The sequence below is a fragment of the Labrus bergylta genome, chromosome 5 (genome assembly GCF_963930695.1).
Source record: "Labrus bergylta chromosome 5, fLabBer1.1, whole genome shotgun sequence".
Lineage (NCBI taxonomy): Eukaryota > Metazoa > Chordata > Actinopteri > Labriformes > Labridae > Labrus > Labrus bergylta.
Genome location: NC_089199.1, coordinates 23,720,247 through 23,737,267, shown reverse-complemented (window position 1 = coordinate 23,737,267; position 17,021 = coordinate 23,720,247). Strand labels below are relative to the sequence as shown.

Genomic DNA, 17,021 nt, shown 5'->3' with positions numbered 1-17,021 from the left:
AAGCTGTGGATTAAGCTCCTTGCAACCTGTCTCGTACCCTCTCACCTAGCTTCAGCTCTTCTCAGACCTCCGCCCATGTTGACTCCTAACAGGTGGTCTTTGAACGCATCGCGATGTGAAGCTGAGTGCAAAATGAATAAAAAGGTTCCCTGTTTCCACTTCACTGCTGTGTGTCTGCGTGTTCCTATTACAGAGAGTGCTAGTGCTGTCAGGATCTGTTTACCACACACACACACACACACACACACACACACACACACACACACACACACACACACACACACACGCCCCGAAGGCTATAGCACTTCACAGATAAAAAAGAGAGAGGCTTACATGCACGTTCATGTCGAACACTTCTAGCAGACTTGTAAACACGTGAAGTGGTGACTTGAACATTATCTTAGCTCGGCTGAACATTTCACTGCAGATCAATCCTTACCTACACATGGTCCAAGTAAATTAACTGATATAACAGACTCTGCAGGGTTCAGGCATCGACTGTATATGAAAATAGATAACACATATCCACCTCCTCCAGTTGAAAAAGCGAAGCTGAAATACCCCCCTCGAGGGTCGCTGACATCTTGTGCATTTGCCAGCTCTGCATCGGTCTGTAAACCTTTCTGTGTTTTAACCTCTCTCTATTTTTCAAAAGCATCTCCAATATTGATCCTAGTTTTAGCACGTTTCTGCTCGTGGAGCTTATTAGAAACATGCAGAGGCTTTTTAGGTCGGGTACAATCACTTCTATCTGAACCAGTTCTCATGCCCGCTTCCATCGCTGCAACACCTGTTGGTTTGACCTGATAACTGCTCTCATATCTGGCAAACTGAGGGGCATCCAAAACGGACGTGTGGGGGGTCGCCTTAAAAGCACCTACCTTCTCTGGTCCAAACAAATCCAGAGCGTTCAGGACCAGAATCTAAAGTTAGAAGGAGGACATACTGGCTGCTGCATTGTTGTCAGAGAAGCCAACACTTCAACATAGCATGTTTCCTTAATGGCTGATCATATAGTAAGGTACCTTAATCATCTCAGTCTGTAGATATCTTAATGATTGGACTTTTAAAGTGAGTACAATTCAAAATTAGAGGCTTTTATCCAATGTTGTCAGTCTCAAAAGCAAGCTATGTGGTGTCATGGATGTGTTATAGGCTAAATAGTTATTGGACTGTTGCCACTGGGTTGTGAGATCGAGGCTATGTTCATCTGGATGTAAATATTGCTTCATTTTGCTGCTTCTGGTTTCTGAAACATTTTTAAATCAATCAGTTTTGACTGCACTGGATCAAGGTTGATGTTTTACGCCACAAACTTAAACCTCACTTGCTGACAGTATTTGGCCCCGCAGGTCTGACATTTAACATGAATGTAGATGACTTCATGTTAAAAGTATGTTGGGATTTCCCTATCTGTAACATGGACCATCTCCTAGTAAATGCTACTCAAAGACTGCTATTCATTTTATGTCTGAACTTCATTTGAAAGCCGTTTGTTTTAGCACAACACTCATGAGCATCACGTCACAGTTTTGGCAATTGGGTTCTTCTGTTACGAGCTATATTTGAGTGAGCTAGAAATACAATAGAAAAAGATAGAGGTCTTCAAATGGTCAAATGGTAAAGAAACCCACCATCATCATTATTTTGTGCAATTAACAAGAAAGAAGCAACGGCAGGGGAAAAAACATGAAAAGAAATAGAGATGAAAAGGCATTTGTATGGTAAAAATGTTTCTTTATCTGATGCTGTAAATCATCTCAACAACCCTTCAAATTTTTCCTGCGATGCCCCCGGGGAGAAGCAGCACTGTGATTGGTTGGAGCTGTCCCATTTACCCACTCAGGAGCTCAGCAGGTCAGAGGGAGCTGCTGTTGATGTCGATAGTGATTACAGCAGCAGGTGAAATCTCCCGAGCTGCCGGCAGACTGAACCTGAAGCTCTCTGCAGACCGTCGTCACCTTTGACAGCCAGCATGCTTCCCATAATGCATCCTGACAGGAACAAGCAGCCAAGACGACGAGGACAAAGATTCACTACACAATCACCTGTTTTGAGTTCATGCCATTTACTCTTCTTCACTGCACACAGGATGAAATGGAAAGGCTCAATATTCAGACACTCGGCCCACGTTTGTTTCATTTCCAGGTATTTAATTAAACATCAAGTGCATGACCACACCAACATGTAATGCAGAATGTCCCGTGTGTAACCTTTAGAAGGCTAACCAGATGTGAAGAATATTCAATCAATCAGTATCTGTAAAGCGGCAATTCTTAACAAGTGTTATTTCGAGACGCCTTACAAAAGAGAAGGAAAAAGACCTTACTCATTGTTAAGAAAAATAGGATAAGGGGAGATGGGATAATTTGCAGGAAGGATATCTTCTCCTCACGTTCCTGTTATCCACACTTGCTCACCGCTGAGGTGGAGGTTGGAGCAGGCCGTCCATGAATGATGACGCCGGTGGTTGTCGGGATGATGGTGGAGGCTGGGCATCGGGCGGTTGTTGAGGGAGTGTAATGAAGCCTTAGCTTGACGCTCTTAAAGTTCCTTCGTCCGTTCTTCACGTCAAACAAATCCACTGAACCACTTCATGAAAGTTTAGATGTTTATTTAGACAAAAATAAACAGAAAAACAGATATGGAATAATCCAAAATATTCCCAAGTTATACATCAAGATCGAGAGAAAAGGAGAGAGACAGAGAGAGGTCAAAAGACTCTGTGGCTCCACTCACTGTTTGTCTCATCTCAGCCCAATTAACTCCCATAACTTCTCCCCAACCAGATCAAACCTCTTAAAGTAATCTTTAAACTACCAGTGACAAAGACACGGTTTTCCACTCACTAGTGACATTTTTTTAGCTGAAGGTTAAGGTTTCTTAATTAGTAGCTAGAAAGGTAAATTTCTTGTGCAGAGAGGTGATTCCAAAAGACACAACACATAACAATACAGGTTAAAAAGACCAAACAAAAAACATTCAAACAAACATCGTCCTTTACATCAGGTCATACCAAACCTTACACAGACACCCACTCAAAGGTTTAAATATTCAACTGAGCCACATATGTTTTAAACGTACATATTTAAACACTGCAATCATAAGCTGTCACTGTATCAATCTGTTAATAATGAAAATAGTCCTTCCAGTTATATTTAAATCAATGAACTAACCGAGAGCAAGACATACCTGAACCCAGAGTGCTCTGAGACATTTAGGGATCAAGACCCGAGTCAAGACAAAGACCAAGGCAGGGCAAGACAGAGACAAGACCAAGACCATAAATATATCTGAAGAATCATCATCTTGTGTGCAAGGGGGGCGTGTCACTCACTTAGGCCGTAACACCGAGAAGGTTGTGGCCATGACCGGGGGATAAAAATTGAATTATGAATTCATTGAAGTTATTCGTTTTTCTATTAATCACCTGGAAAAAGCCAATCAGAGGTGGTCTTGACCGGTCTTGATTTAATATCCAGAGTCCGCCCAGTCTGAGACCGAGTCAAGCCGGGTAAAAATGCTTTCGATTCCAAGACTGAGACCTTCAGAAAGTGGTCTCAAGACCAAGAACGATTTAGAGAATGAACCATAAAAACTGTCCACATATGAACCCAAATTATTGTATGCTGATCACATTTTAATCATTAAGAGAATTGTGCCGGCTTCTTCTGTACACTTTGGTTTTACAGCGACTCTCAAGATATCAACAGTGGAATTTCTCTGTTTGTGTTAAAGTACGGAAACATTTTCTCAGTGAACCTGTGTGTGAAGGTGTGTATGTGTGTGTTTGTTTCAGAGTTATAAAATGACAACTTTCCTCTGTCACAGTCCAGTTTCACCTTGATCTTACAAAGTTTCTTCGCTGAGAGGAGAGCTTCTGTTCCCGTCTCTGGTCCTGTTGGTGACCATGCTGTGTATTCATCTTTATAAAACAGGATTCTCCAGAACCCAGACTTTGAGAATACGTCTCCTTTTCTTCTGACTGATTCTGCTGCTACACCCAGAATCCACACTGGACTGTTTCCAACCTCAACAAGCCAGCTGTGAGTCCCTGAGTTGAAGCCCTCAGAGCCCAGGACAGACAGGCAGGAATAAAACCTCTCTGGGTTGTTGGGAAGCTTCTGTCTCTCTCTGCATTGAACAGTGCGCAGATCTTCAGACAAGACGAGTTCTGGATGAGCAGAGTTGGGATCCAGAATCACAGAAGAGACGGAAACAATCTTCCTCATCTTGGTGTGGACTCTGAAAGCCAGGTTTCCCAGGTGTTTGGCCTCGAATATCAGAGCTCCTGAGACCAGGTTTGGATCATCTGGAAGGGGGCGCTGCTGGACTCTGTTCACTGCAGCCTTGTAGTTCTTCATGAACAAAACATCATCAGCTCTCAGCTCGTCCTCTGTGGCTCTGATTGTGCCTGACAGAGCTGCTATCTCTCTGTTCAGAGCCGCAATCTTCTCCCTCATCACCTCACTCTTCTTTTTCTCTTCCTCCCTCAGAGCAGAGATCCTGACCACCTCTTCCTCTTGTAGAAACTGGTGAAACTTCTTAAACTGCTCCTTGATCCGCCGCTCTGTGATTAAAGCCTGTTCCTTAATGTATTCTGCTGTTTGGTCACAGTTCGCTATGACTCGTTCAAAAACTTTCAGTTTCTCTCTTACAGGTTTCAGGGTTTTCCGGAGTTCCACTTTGTGCTCCTGTGCGACCTCTCTCATAGTTCTCATTTTGTGCCCAGCGTGTGAATCTGAATGCTGACAGACGAGGCACATGGGCAGCTGATGGTTCACACAGTAGAGTTTGAACTTCTCATTGTGCAGACCGCAGAGAGCGTCAGACTCTGCAGGAGCTTCCCGATCTCTCTCCTGTAAGAAGGTCTCGCATAGGTTCTTCAAAGCCAAGTTGCGTGGTGGATCACTAAATAGAGCGATTTCCTTACAGATCGGACACTCGCATATCTGTTTTTCTCTCCACCAGCTCTTCAGGCAGTCTTTACAGAAGCTGTGGCTGCATGACAGGACAACAGGGTCTTCAAACATTTCATGGCAGACAGGACAGGTGAGCTCCCTCTCCGTCTGCGAAGCCATTTTCTCTGCGAGTGAAGATTGAAAACACAGCCGGCAAAACATCTAAAATCGAAAGCTGGCTCATGAGTTGTCAGTAAACTCCTCCCAGTCTATTCTTGTTTTGTGTTTATTTCCTTATGATGAATCTCATTGTCCTTTTGTATGTGTGACACATCTCATCGCATCAGTAACCTGTTTGTCTTGTTCTTATAAGGACTGGAGCTCTGCCAGGACCTGTTGAATAAGTGCCAAAGTATTTAACAACACCATCTTACTTAACCTTATGTACTGTTCCACCTGCTTCTTTTACATGATATCTGTTAAACACAACACCAAACTCATATACATCAAAATCACAGCTGCCAGAATAATTGGTCTCCACCCCCACAGCCTAACAGAAGTCAACAACAGGACCATCGCACACACTGCAACCTCAATAGAACACCTTCTAGGTTCCACTGGACCCCCACCTCACCCACTTCCATTAGGATGGAGGTACAGAGCACTGAGGTGCAGAAGGGCCTTGGGAAAAGCCTAATCCCTGCTGTTATAGAGCGCCACAGGAATGAGTCCTAAAACCTGGAAGTAAATTAGCATTTGAGCGCAATGGGGTCTAACGTCTAAAAGTCAATGGGGATTTTGAATGGGTTTGTGGTTAGATGCCTGAAATAAGGTCTGTGATTAACACAAGCTTAAGAGATGTTGGTGTTTTGTTAGACCACATAAACTACGTTAGGTAATACTCCCACTTGTGAATTTTGAAGTTTTTATGCGTCTTTAAAAAGGCGGTTGCTAACAAGTGGCTAAATGTGACTACAGTGGTTGTCGAGGACATTAAACGTCATCACGCCGGACACAGAGGCCGGGAACTCTCTCACTAGTGGGAGATGTCTCAGGTTTAATCTTTAGGTTAAGGCAAATATTATGTTAGTAAACAATTTATCAAGCTACGCTGATTAGCTTATCAGAGATCGTCTGAAGCATAACGCTAGTGACGTCACAATCATCCAACTGTGGTGTAGTTTGCTTGTAGCATAACGTTAGCTTTTTACTTCTTTCAGCCGCATCATTATCCTGCTGAACAAAACGCCTACGCTTCAGAAACGTGCGTTTGCCACAGAGCTTATTTTCTGCAGTGATCCAAAATCCAATGCAAAAATCCCATAGGCGAATTCTCGTTAGACCCCATGGTGATGCTACTTTCGGGTTGGCCTACAAAAATACGTTATATGGTTTGTTCTCTATAGCGGCCCTGAACAAAAGGCCTCACTGAACAGGTCAGAGTGCGAACTCTTGATTGTTGTTTAACTCTGCTTGTTTTAGACTCTGTGTTTGTGTATGTACAGTTCTTTGGATGGGAATTGTATGTTTGGACAGAAATGGTGCTGTGAGAAGGAATTTCCCCATGGGGACAATAAAGTCTAAAGTCTGAAGTTAAGAGGTTAAGTTTTAAAGGTTTTTGAAGGACACATTGCTCTTCTACACACGTGTTTTATGAAATGGATATGCAAAGCTTTTTGTAGCTTTTCATAGCATTTCATATATAAATTTGCAAACCACAAAGTGTTTGGCATACTTTATGAGAAAGATTTCAGGTGCAGTTTGTCCTGAAATGTTCTCAACAATTTCTGGAGGGCTTGTAAGGTTTCAGTGTGCTGATCCAGGGGTAACAACCGGGCGATGCATCGTTACCATCAGCACAACCTATTGATCCGTCTGAGTTATCATTTGTCAGGACGGCGGCTGGCATTGATAAGGCTTCAGGAATGGCTGCAGTAGCCGCACGCCATTGATCCTGCCCTTGTCTAATTGAATACACACAGTCCTGGGTACACACAGTCCTTGGTATTGACAGAAAAAAGAGCTCTAATTTGATACAACAGTGTCGGATATCGATATGTGAATCAGAAGTTGTTATTTAGCAGTGTGGAGTATTGATAAATGGGATCGGAGGGAAGTATCGATAGGTAGTCTGCAGGCTCAACAAGGTGAGGTCAACTAAAAGAGGAAGCTGGTCACAACAGTTTGTGAATATGTGTGTGTTTTAAAGAGTCATCCTTATTGCTGCCGGTATCTCTTTTTGATGTCCTGCTGCTAAATACCCTCTGTACAAATAAATGCAGTCATTTCCATCCCTGACTGCTCACCCAAATAATTTTCCTCTCAGTCCTTTATGTTGTGCAAGGCAGTTACTGTGGAAATAAATTACCTCCCGGGTCTCATCACTGTGAAGAAACAAGCAGCAGACGGCTCTGTGTGAAACGAGACAGATCCTGCAAGTCATTCAGTCATTAAATGAATCAATAGATCTTTTGGCACTTCAGGAACTGAAGCTGTCCATGAAAATATGATGCATTGCAGGATTCCTTATTGATTTGTGGTGCAATAAGTATAAACACTGTGACAAATGTCTGAAAGAGAGAGAGAGGAAGATGAGGCCGATAAACATTTGTACATACATAAAAACTGCAAGCAACACTTGTAGCACTCAGGGAGTGACGTGTCCTTGATGGTCATTTAAGGTCAATAAGGCATTGAATTGTTCAGGCTTTTGCACAATGGCGTTACATATTGCCTGCTATTTTCTTAATGTGGTGTAAGATAACGTCCATGTCGCATTCAAGATACAGGGAGTGTAGACCGCGCAATGCAAATGTATTTGAAGTCTAACTTGCCTGTAGATGGCAATGTGACCAAACATGGAAATTGGCATATGGAGATGTGTGTAAGCAAAGCCGCATTCTTCATTGTTGAAAAATGAAGCCAATTACAGAAGTGCGAAAAACTGCAGAACCTTGAGTGTCCACTTGAGGCTGGCTCCAAAAGCGAAGATATCCTCATTGGGTCCCATATCAAAATGTCCAACTTTACAAAGAGTTATTCATAATTCCTATACTTGATAAGTGGAGACAGATGGACCCAGGAGTTGTTAGAACCACCTTAGCTCCACATCTTTGCCTGTTACTAGATTGATCGAAAGTTAGGTTGAGGAATTCCAATATGGTGACCACCATCATTGTGCTTCATAACACCTCTTCGGAACCCTATGGGTGACGTCACTGCACTACGTCCATGTTTTATTATGTTTGATGGTGATGAACCAAAGTCTTTGTCCTGCCAGAGTGTCACCGTTTGATTAACTCCAAATCTTCATAATAAAGTATCTTCATGGTCTTTAGGCTTTTCTGAGCACATTCAAAATGGATTAGGTTGAGGAAAAAGGATGACATCAAAGTGTACATGTACCCTCTGCTTGGCCTTAGTTGGTGGTACAGAATTCTTTGGGTTACAAATCTTATCAAAGGAAAAGGAGGTAGTTACACGCACATCACATTGGTGCAGGGCAGTGCAAAATCAGCGGATTGACTGGTCGAAACGTGATGAATTCAAACTTTTTGTCTTCTTCCTTACAAATACTATCAAAAATGTTAAATTTGGGGCATATTTGACATTAAAATATGACAAATACTATTTATTTTGTTGCAAACATTGAAATTGCTGCCAGCGCCCTGCCCTTTCCCAAGGAAAACTCAAGATTTGAACAACTTTTAATCAATATATTATTTATACATGGCCAAGTTTAAGGTAAATTGAATAAAATGTTTAGTAAGGGTTGGTTAAATCAAACCGAGGGCTTGCACATAAAACATGAGTACTAACCGGTGTATCTACTACAACATGATTGTAGCTGCAGGTGCCACTTCATTTCTATTTTCTAACGGGTGCTATGGAGCCAATTAACGCCTTAAAACTTAAAAATGTCACCACTTGTTTCAAGTCTGCAACGTGTTGTGAGTTTTCAAGCACTTTCATTATCTTGAAAATGCAATTGTTTTGGACCAAAATGTAGAAGGAGATAAGAGTAAGAAAAAGAGAATACAAAAATCCTAGCATTTCCAATAGATCTCTCCATTATGTGGGCATGTAGTGAGTGTGCATGTGTGTGGCAGTAGTGACTCTGATAGAGAAAGGTTAAATAAAAGGCAGACCGCCACTCCTGAACAACTTAAGAAGACACGTAGGACAAGAGAGGATTTGACAGTCAGACAAAGAGAGAGAGAGAGAGCGAGAGATAGAGAGAGAGAGAGAGAGAGAGAGAGAGAGAGAGAGAGAGAGAGACCACGGGATGAAAGACAAGGTGTAGTGACAAGGTGAAGAGAGGAGAGCAGACAAGCTGCCACTGAGGTTCACATCTAAGACAACCGCATGGCCGTTTCATAACAGTTTATACACAAATGTCTGTTTTTCTGTGCTAACCAGGACTATCAGTTGAATGATATGGTAGGATTTGGGAACCATTGAATACAAAGTTAAACTAAAGGTCTCAAACCAAACAAAAATAAATATAACATCTAGTCTTAACCTTAAAATTGTGCATTAAATTGTGAGGACAGGCTTAATGTTCTCACAGTAAAGACATGTCCTCACTCTGAGTGTTGGAAACTGTTATTGGTCCTTATAAAGATAGCAAAACAAGAATACTCACACACACATATATCATTTACAAACAAGCCCACATCCCCCTCATAATTCAACTATTTCTTTCTAATTTATTTGCATTCTTTGATTGATTAGAGTTACATTATTGCAAAATATACGTATTAAAAAAATCCTAATTCCCAGTCAGCCTAATTAATAATGCCCCATACCTACCCCCACCCCCGCTGTAACACGGCACTATATTCACCTCACATTATATTAGCCCTTTTCTTAGTGCACAGTTAAATTCTGCAACAGCGCCATAACGAAGTCGCACAGTTATTACGCTGGTCGTAGCAGCCATGGGTTACTAGTCAGTTTTCATGGTTCATGGTTTTCTTTTAACCTTTTTTGGGGGGGATTTGGGGATTTGGGGATTTTTCTTTATTGATTTTACAGCAATTTGGTCAACGTGAGTTGTTTTTGGATGTGCTCTATAAATTAATTTCATTTCCAAATCTGAAACATAAATAATCTCTTCTTTTGTAGCAGATAATTGTTGGGTGACTTTATGAATGAATAACAGTTTTTCATGATTAAACAACAAGTGTGTTGCTGTGTTTCATTTGCATATTGGGAGTCAAATATAAAAGCAAACCGTGTTAGATCCAAAGTCCTGCTTGTGATCAGTTTAGTTAATGTGTCCAGATTTTTAAGGGGTCAAACATGTCATCTTTTAGGTTGTGCAAAATGTGAATGTAAATTATTTGCTCTGTTTTAAAACAAGAGGGCTGCAGGACTAAAAAAAAAAAAAAGAATGACAGAGCGAGAATCTGGATGGTGAAATTATTTTTGTAGACAGCATGGTTAACAGTATGGTTGGATGTGTTCAATCCACTTCTGTAAAACTTTCTGCAACATCTGTAATTGGGTTACGACTTTAGAAGCCCTCGAGCAGAATTGTGTGTGGTTCAGCCACTTTCAGAACAGAGGGGGGTAAACAGTTATAATGCAATTTGTATATTTATGGATAAATTGTAGCAAATCTTTGCAGCTTTAAGTAGTCTCATATGATGGCTTCAGGCATATCTCGATGTGTATAATTTTTAAAGCTGAGGGAACATAGCACTCGTCATGTTTTTTCTCTTTGTCGGCTCACTTCTGCTTCAGGCTCCTGCAGTTTTATTTATATTTGCAGTGGGAGCTGCTGAGTAAGACCACAGAACAGCTGGAGATTAAACTCATTATTTACTCCCCCTTTGTCTAAACATGAATACTTTGACAAATATGCACAAAACTCTGGACAAAAAACAGGAACAGGATGATGGGGAATCACACAAACATGCAGGGACTGACAGTGACAGCAGGTGTTTGTGTTCGTCCTCAGTGGAGAGTTAACAGGCTGAATTATCCCTCATGAAGCAACAGTTAGGGAACCTCAGCCAAACAAGGATGATGGATGGTCTATCCCGACTGTGTGTGTGTTTAGTTGATGCTGTTCCATCTTCATGTGGATTAATTTGAGATGTAGTTCTTGAAGGTGACATCATTTTTTTCTGATCATCACTTGTTCAAAGGGTAAATATAAAGCTTTAACCATTGTAAAAATCCACAGCTGGAAATGGAGAGACTGCTCCAAAAATCTGTTTATAGGTTTGTGTTTGAGTAAACATAACCCACATAAATATTCTCTTTTAAGTGATTTATATCAGGAACATTTCAACTGGTTAAGAACACAAAAAAATATGCAGTAGGCTATTTGTTAGACTTTAAAAAATGCATAAAAAATGTTTATATTAATTTCTCAGTGTCACAGTTCGTCAAAAACAAAGAGGAGGACCCTGGTGCAGATAACAAAACTAAAAGGCTGACAAAAACATGTGCTGTAGCACAGTGGTTAGAGCGCGCGCCCCATGCATGGAGGCTAATAGTCCTCCAAGTAGGCGGCCCTGGATCAAATCCGACCTGTGGCTCCTTTCCCGCATGTCATTCCCTACTCTCCTTCCAGGGTGAATATGTTCAGAAACTCAGTTTAAGGTGTTTCTGTGTAGATGGGGAAAACAGAGTTTTCGTCACGCTGTGCACCGGTTTCTCCTCCGTGTGACGTCATCGTGCGACGCTGTCACTTTAGTTTACATGAGATTAGTGCAATGGCAGACGTAGCCAAACTAGCGCTGATGCTAACGTTGCTAACTCTACTCTTTGCTTGCCCACACATACAAACACAGTTACTCTCCCACTTTGTTGACGAGCGGAGACGCCTGATTGGACGGCTTAGAAAATGAAATGGTAGTTGAAGAGGAATGGCGAGATCATTTTTACATGTCAAGGACATTGGTGTTCATCATCTCAGCCGTAACAATGCGTTTTTGCATTTTCATGTGGACGAAGATGTTTTAGAGAACTTTTTTAACCAGAGGAGGAAAACCTCAGTTTAAAAAAATAACTGCCTACATGTTGACTATAGGCCTTCATTTTGATAAAAAAAATCAAGAGCCACGAGGAAACACTAGGAACACTAGGAAGTACAACTTATCAACACGGGTTGGTAGAAGTATGAACTGACACAAAAGACAAGGAATACAAAGATTATAAACACTGAGTAAATCAGAAACGGGTAAAGATAATAGGGGCGATCAAAGGGAGGAAGTCAGACAAGACACACTGGGGAAAAGAATTACAAAATAAAACAGGATACACTTAAGACACAGAACTCACAGCACACCGAGAAACACAAGTATAAGAAATTACAAAATAAAACAGGAAACACTCAAGACTAAACTAGGACGTAAAGCAATACAAAATCCACATAAGGAAAACAAGCATCATGACAGAAGAAAGAAACTGGGGCGCTGGTGGTGCAGTGTTAGTGTGCGTGCCACATGCATGGAGGCTGTAGTACTCCCGGGTTCAAATCCAGCCTGTGACTCCTTTTCCGCATGTCATTCCCAACTCCCTCTCCCTGATTTCCAACTCTATGCACTGTCCTATCTCTCCATTACAAAAAGCCCCAAAATATTTTTTTAAATCAAAAAAAGAAGAAGGAAACAAAATAAAACAGGAATCTAAACTCTGAAACACAATAAGCAGAGTCAGGTTTTCTGGCACAACTCCATCGACTTCCAAGGTGAGAGTGAAAGGCTTGAAGAGGTGAAAAAGCTCCCGCAGCAACTTGATTAACTTGGTTAGACCAACACGTTTCGGCTTGTGGTCTGGGTGACCCTGATACAAACATCCAGGTGTTAAGACAAAGAAAGCTTGTTCACAATAAAGAGCTGGGACTTCTCAAGACTGTGCATTGATGCGACCTGGCACTCGCACCGCTCCACACGAAGCAAAAGAAGTGATTCAGCTGTGACGAGAAGCTGCATAACACCTGACCGAGCCGTCTGGTGACTCAACACCTGACAATCATGAGTGTAAGGGGACTAGGAGAGAAGGGGTTGTTTAGAATTTAACAAGCTCTAGCAATTCAGGGTAACATGGGCTGGTCTATAGCAGAAAGAAAGTATTTTTGAAGAGCGAAAAAACATAACTCTACATGAGGAAGTTAGCTTTATTTAATTTTTGAGGAGGTGGTTATGACGTATATTTACAGGAACAATCTGTGCTGTAGCGCGGTGGTTGGTGTGCGCGCCCCATGCATGGCGGCTAATAGTCCTCCAAGCGGGCGGCCCTGGATCAAATCCGACCTGTGGCTCCTTTCCCGCATGTCATTCCCTACTCTCTCTCTCCCTGATTTCTGACTCTATCCACTGTCTCATCTCTCTATTAAAAACACAAAATGCCCAAAAATAAATCTTAAAAAAAGGAAAAGAAAGATAAGCTCTGGATCAAGTATGAAGACAAATGATTTAAAAATGTTCTGTCTCAGCCAAAACTAAGGACGTATGTATTGATCAAACTGAAGTTTATTCCTAAATTAAAGGTAACATGTGGTAATCTAGCAGACAAAGATCTCTTTAGTTTTTTTTCTTTGTATGTCTCATAATATGCAGTCGCCTAAATATTTGACTGTGATGATTTTGAGGTATGAATTCAGTTCACTAAGGGATCGAGTCCCAAACAAAAGAGGTTTGGTTCTGGTCAAGACATGTAACTAAATACAAATGTGTGTGTGTTAAGGTGTATGTATTTGTGTGTGTGTGATTGTGTTTGAATGATTGGGATGAAAGACACCAAGAGACGTGCTTGAATATTGATGTGCTTCTGTACTCGATCTGATTCACTTTCATCGATCAAAGAGATTTAAATAAATGACAAATAAAGGGAAGAATTAAAAGAGGAAGACGATGTGGGCTTGTTTGTAAATGATGAAGTGAATGTGTCTGTGTGTGTGTGTGGATGTGAGAGAGAGCAGGTGATTGATATTGAGCTGACACTGCAGTCGGACCAGAGGAGCTAAACACATTTACTCACCAGTCATTGTCTTGAGATCTCTGAGGGAGACACACACACACACACACACACACACACACACACACACACACACACACACACACACACACACACACACACACACACAAACACACACACATCCTCTTCCTCTCACTATTTTAATTCTATTCTTAATTCATCTCACTTCTTCTCATTTATTTGTGTCTGTTTGATCGATTACGGTTTGCTTTGACTGTTTTTCATTCTTTACATTCAGGGACTCACTCACTCACTCACTCACTCACTCACTCACTCACAAACACACACACACACACACACACACACACACACACACACACACACACACACACACACACACACACACACACACACACGCCATTTATTGTCTTCACTTTTTCACTCTCGTCTCAGCAGGGAAGGTAAGTAAATCCAACACTCATACTAAGAGAGATGGGATTTAAATCTGAAATAGAACCACAAAACTGGATCTTACATACGTTTTACACAAACACCTCCGGTGTTTTTTTTTTTCTCACAGCAGTCAACGATGCATGGACCACAAAGATGTCTTCACCTCACTCCTGTCATTCTTTCACTGCACAGATCTGCTGATCATGGGATGTGCAGTTCGTCTTCTTTTACGTGTGTTTCCAGGATTGGTGTTTTTTTACTCTGCATTGTAGTGAACTTAAAGTTAATGCATTTTGTGTGGCTTTCCGTCGTTGCATTTCTTGGGACTTGCATTCATTTTTGGATTTGGGACATTGTTGCCCACACATGGACGATACTTGTGCGGGCTGCCCAGGTATATTTGCCAACCGTGAGAGTGAACTGACTGAAGTGCATTTGTTCCACAGCACACACTGCAGTCCGTCTACTTTCAATGGAGCCCACTGCAAGCATGCGTCAGGCTGAACAGAGATCCTAGTTTTGAACTTATATGTTCCCTGGTTTTCTAAAATCCTCGTCCCGTTTTTGTCAATTGTGACCATCTCTCTCTTCACTGCAGTGTTCTTACGTTTGTTCTTACCAGGCTGATGTTTGATACGGCGACTCACCATTCACTGAGAACAAAAGTGCTGATTGCTGGTTAGAGGTTTCTTCTTTGGATGTGAAACACTGATTTAAATGATTATGGGTTTACAAATAATTATTGTTATATTATTATTAAGGGCTTTTATAATCAGAGAAAGAAAACTAGTAAGCGCCGGCTGACATCAAAGTTATTGTTGACATTTCTTACAAATATGGAAATTGCTGTGGAGGCAGGGACCAAAGCTATCTGTTGATTTTCTTCATCTTAAGCTCTGCTCGCATGTTAACACTGCAGACGTCAACATGATCTGATGTTACTACTGATTATTGAAGTTAATATTTTATTTGTTCTGAGCTCAGAATTTAAGTTAGAGTCAATAGAATTTTTCTTTGCAGCATTTGTTACGACCCCTAAATTAATGACTTGTTTTTACTGGGGAGTCGAACATAAATCAATCAGAGATTAAATCATCTCAAAGAAAAGGGTTATTTTTATAATCAAACAAAGAAACAACAAAACTATAAGCTGAAAACCTGGGGTACAAAACAAAACAAAAAAGAAAGGTCAGCCACCCAAGCCAGCCCACACAGGGCCGTCGGACCGGGCACTCACCCTCTACCACCAAAACCACAGGATCCCTTAAAACAATGAACAAAAGCCGCAATAAAGGGATAAACACTCTACCAGGTTACTCAGACAACATTGATACTGAATAGATTTTCTTCTGTGACTCTCAGGAGTCCAGGAGAGAGAGAGGGATGAGAGCCGGGCAGTTTCTGCCTTCTTATTTGCACCGTCCTCAATCACCCCCAACCATACACACCCAAGGGAGAGACAAAAGCAATTAGTTGACAGGTTACAGAAACGTCCCGAGTCAACCAGAACAAACCAGATCAGGAAAATCCAGTCAGAGGACAGAGTCTCTGCAGACACAGTCACCACCACACATGTATGGAGGCCCAGAAGGGACGATTGAAGTCTGTATTTTATTTTGTAGGAAAGAGCTTCTGACTCTACCTTTAAAATTCTAGTAACTTTCTCAAGCGTCTGTTTGTAGTTTACATCCCACACACCAGGTTGTTGAGCTCCCCGGTGTGCCCTCTTGTGGCATTGTCTAGCTACATGCATCTCATATCGTTAAGTATTTTCAAAAATTACACTCATGACACAGATGGCTGCAAGCATATCTCCGGCCTTACACTTAGGATAATTTTTTTGTACACAATGTGCTGCGCACTTCTTTGATTTGGTTTGTCAGTTCTACTTTTTTTCACAACTTTGTTTCACTTCAGAGAGATCAGTGGCCATTTTTCTTTTTGTAATATTTGTTTATTGGTTTGAACAGAACCCAAAGCCCCTTCGATGTCACATTTCTCGCTCACCTTTTGGTTGACAAAATAACTGTTAGGACAACACACACAGACAGGTACTGTTAGGTGGGGGTTATTTCTGTATGAGATGGACAATGATGAAATGGTGAAACAGACTGTGGATCATCTTAGATTTATTCAGCCATGGTCAGACAACACAGAAACACAACACACATGGCTCACAAAGTGCAGACCATCGCTGACCCATGCTGACCAACATCTCACAATCATTGACAATCATGGGCAAAATGGCAAAATGGCAAAGTCTTCATCACACAGTGTTGCTTATATTCTGCTAGAAGGTACAGCCCACAAATTGCTTTCCATTTGGGTACATCACTATAAAACAATAAAGATGACATGACACTGATTTGTATACGTATCAGATGTAGACTCTCTGTCTAGCAAACAGTTGCTGACAACATATAGTTGGCTCCTATCCATTTATAGATCTGCTACTACTTAGGTGCTTCACCCATCTAAGGTTACAGCTTCACAGACCCAAAAGTAGAATTACTGTGAGATGGCTGACACAATTTAAAGATATGTCCACAAAATTATCAAGATGAATGAATCCATGAAAATATGTACTAACACACACACACACATTAATAAGTGATTCTCTGTTGCACATTCTGGCGAGTGCACATACCTCACCTGCTACCTTCATTAATCCTCAGATAAGCAGCACCCCCCCTCCCCCCCACACACACACACACACACACACACACACACAAA

The 17,021-nt window shown here is 41.4% G+C and overlaps 1 protein-coding gene across 1 annotated transcript; it reads right to left on the bottom strand.

Moving 5' to 3' along the window:
* Positions 1-2,597: 2,597 nt before the first annotated feature.
* LOC109998376 (nuclear factor 7, ovary-like) lies at positions 2,598-5,081 on the bottom strand. The gene has a single exon (XM_029281055.2). It carries the CDS (start codon positions 5,079-5,081, stop codon positions 3,699-3,701), a length of 1,383 nt encoding a protein of 460 aa, XP_029136888.2. The 3' UTR covers positions 2,598-3,698.
* Between the last annotated feature and the right edge of the window lie 11,940 nt (positions 5,082-17,021).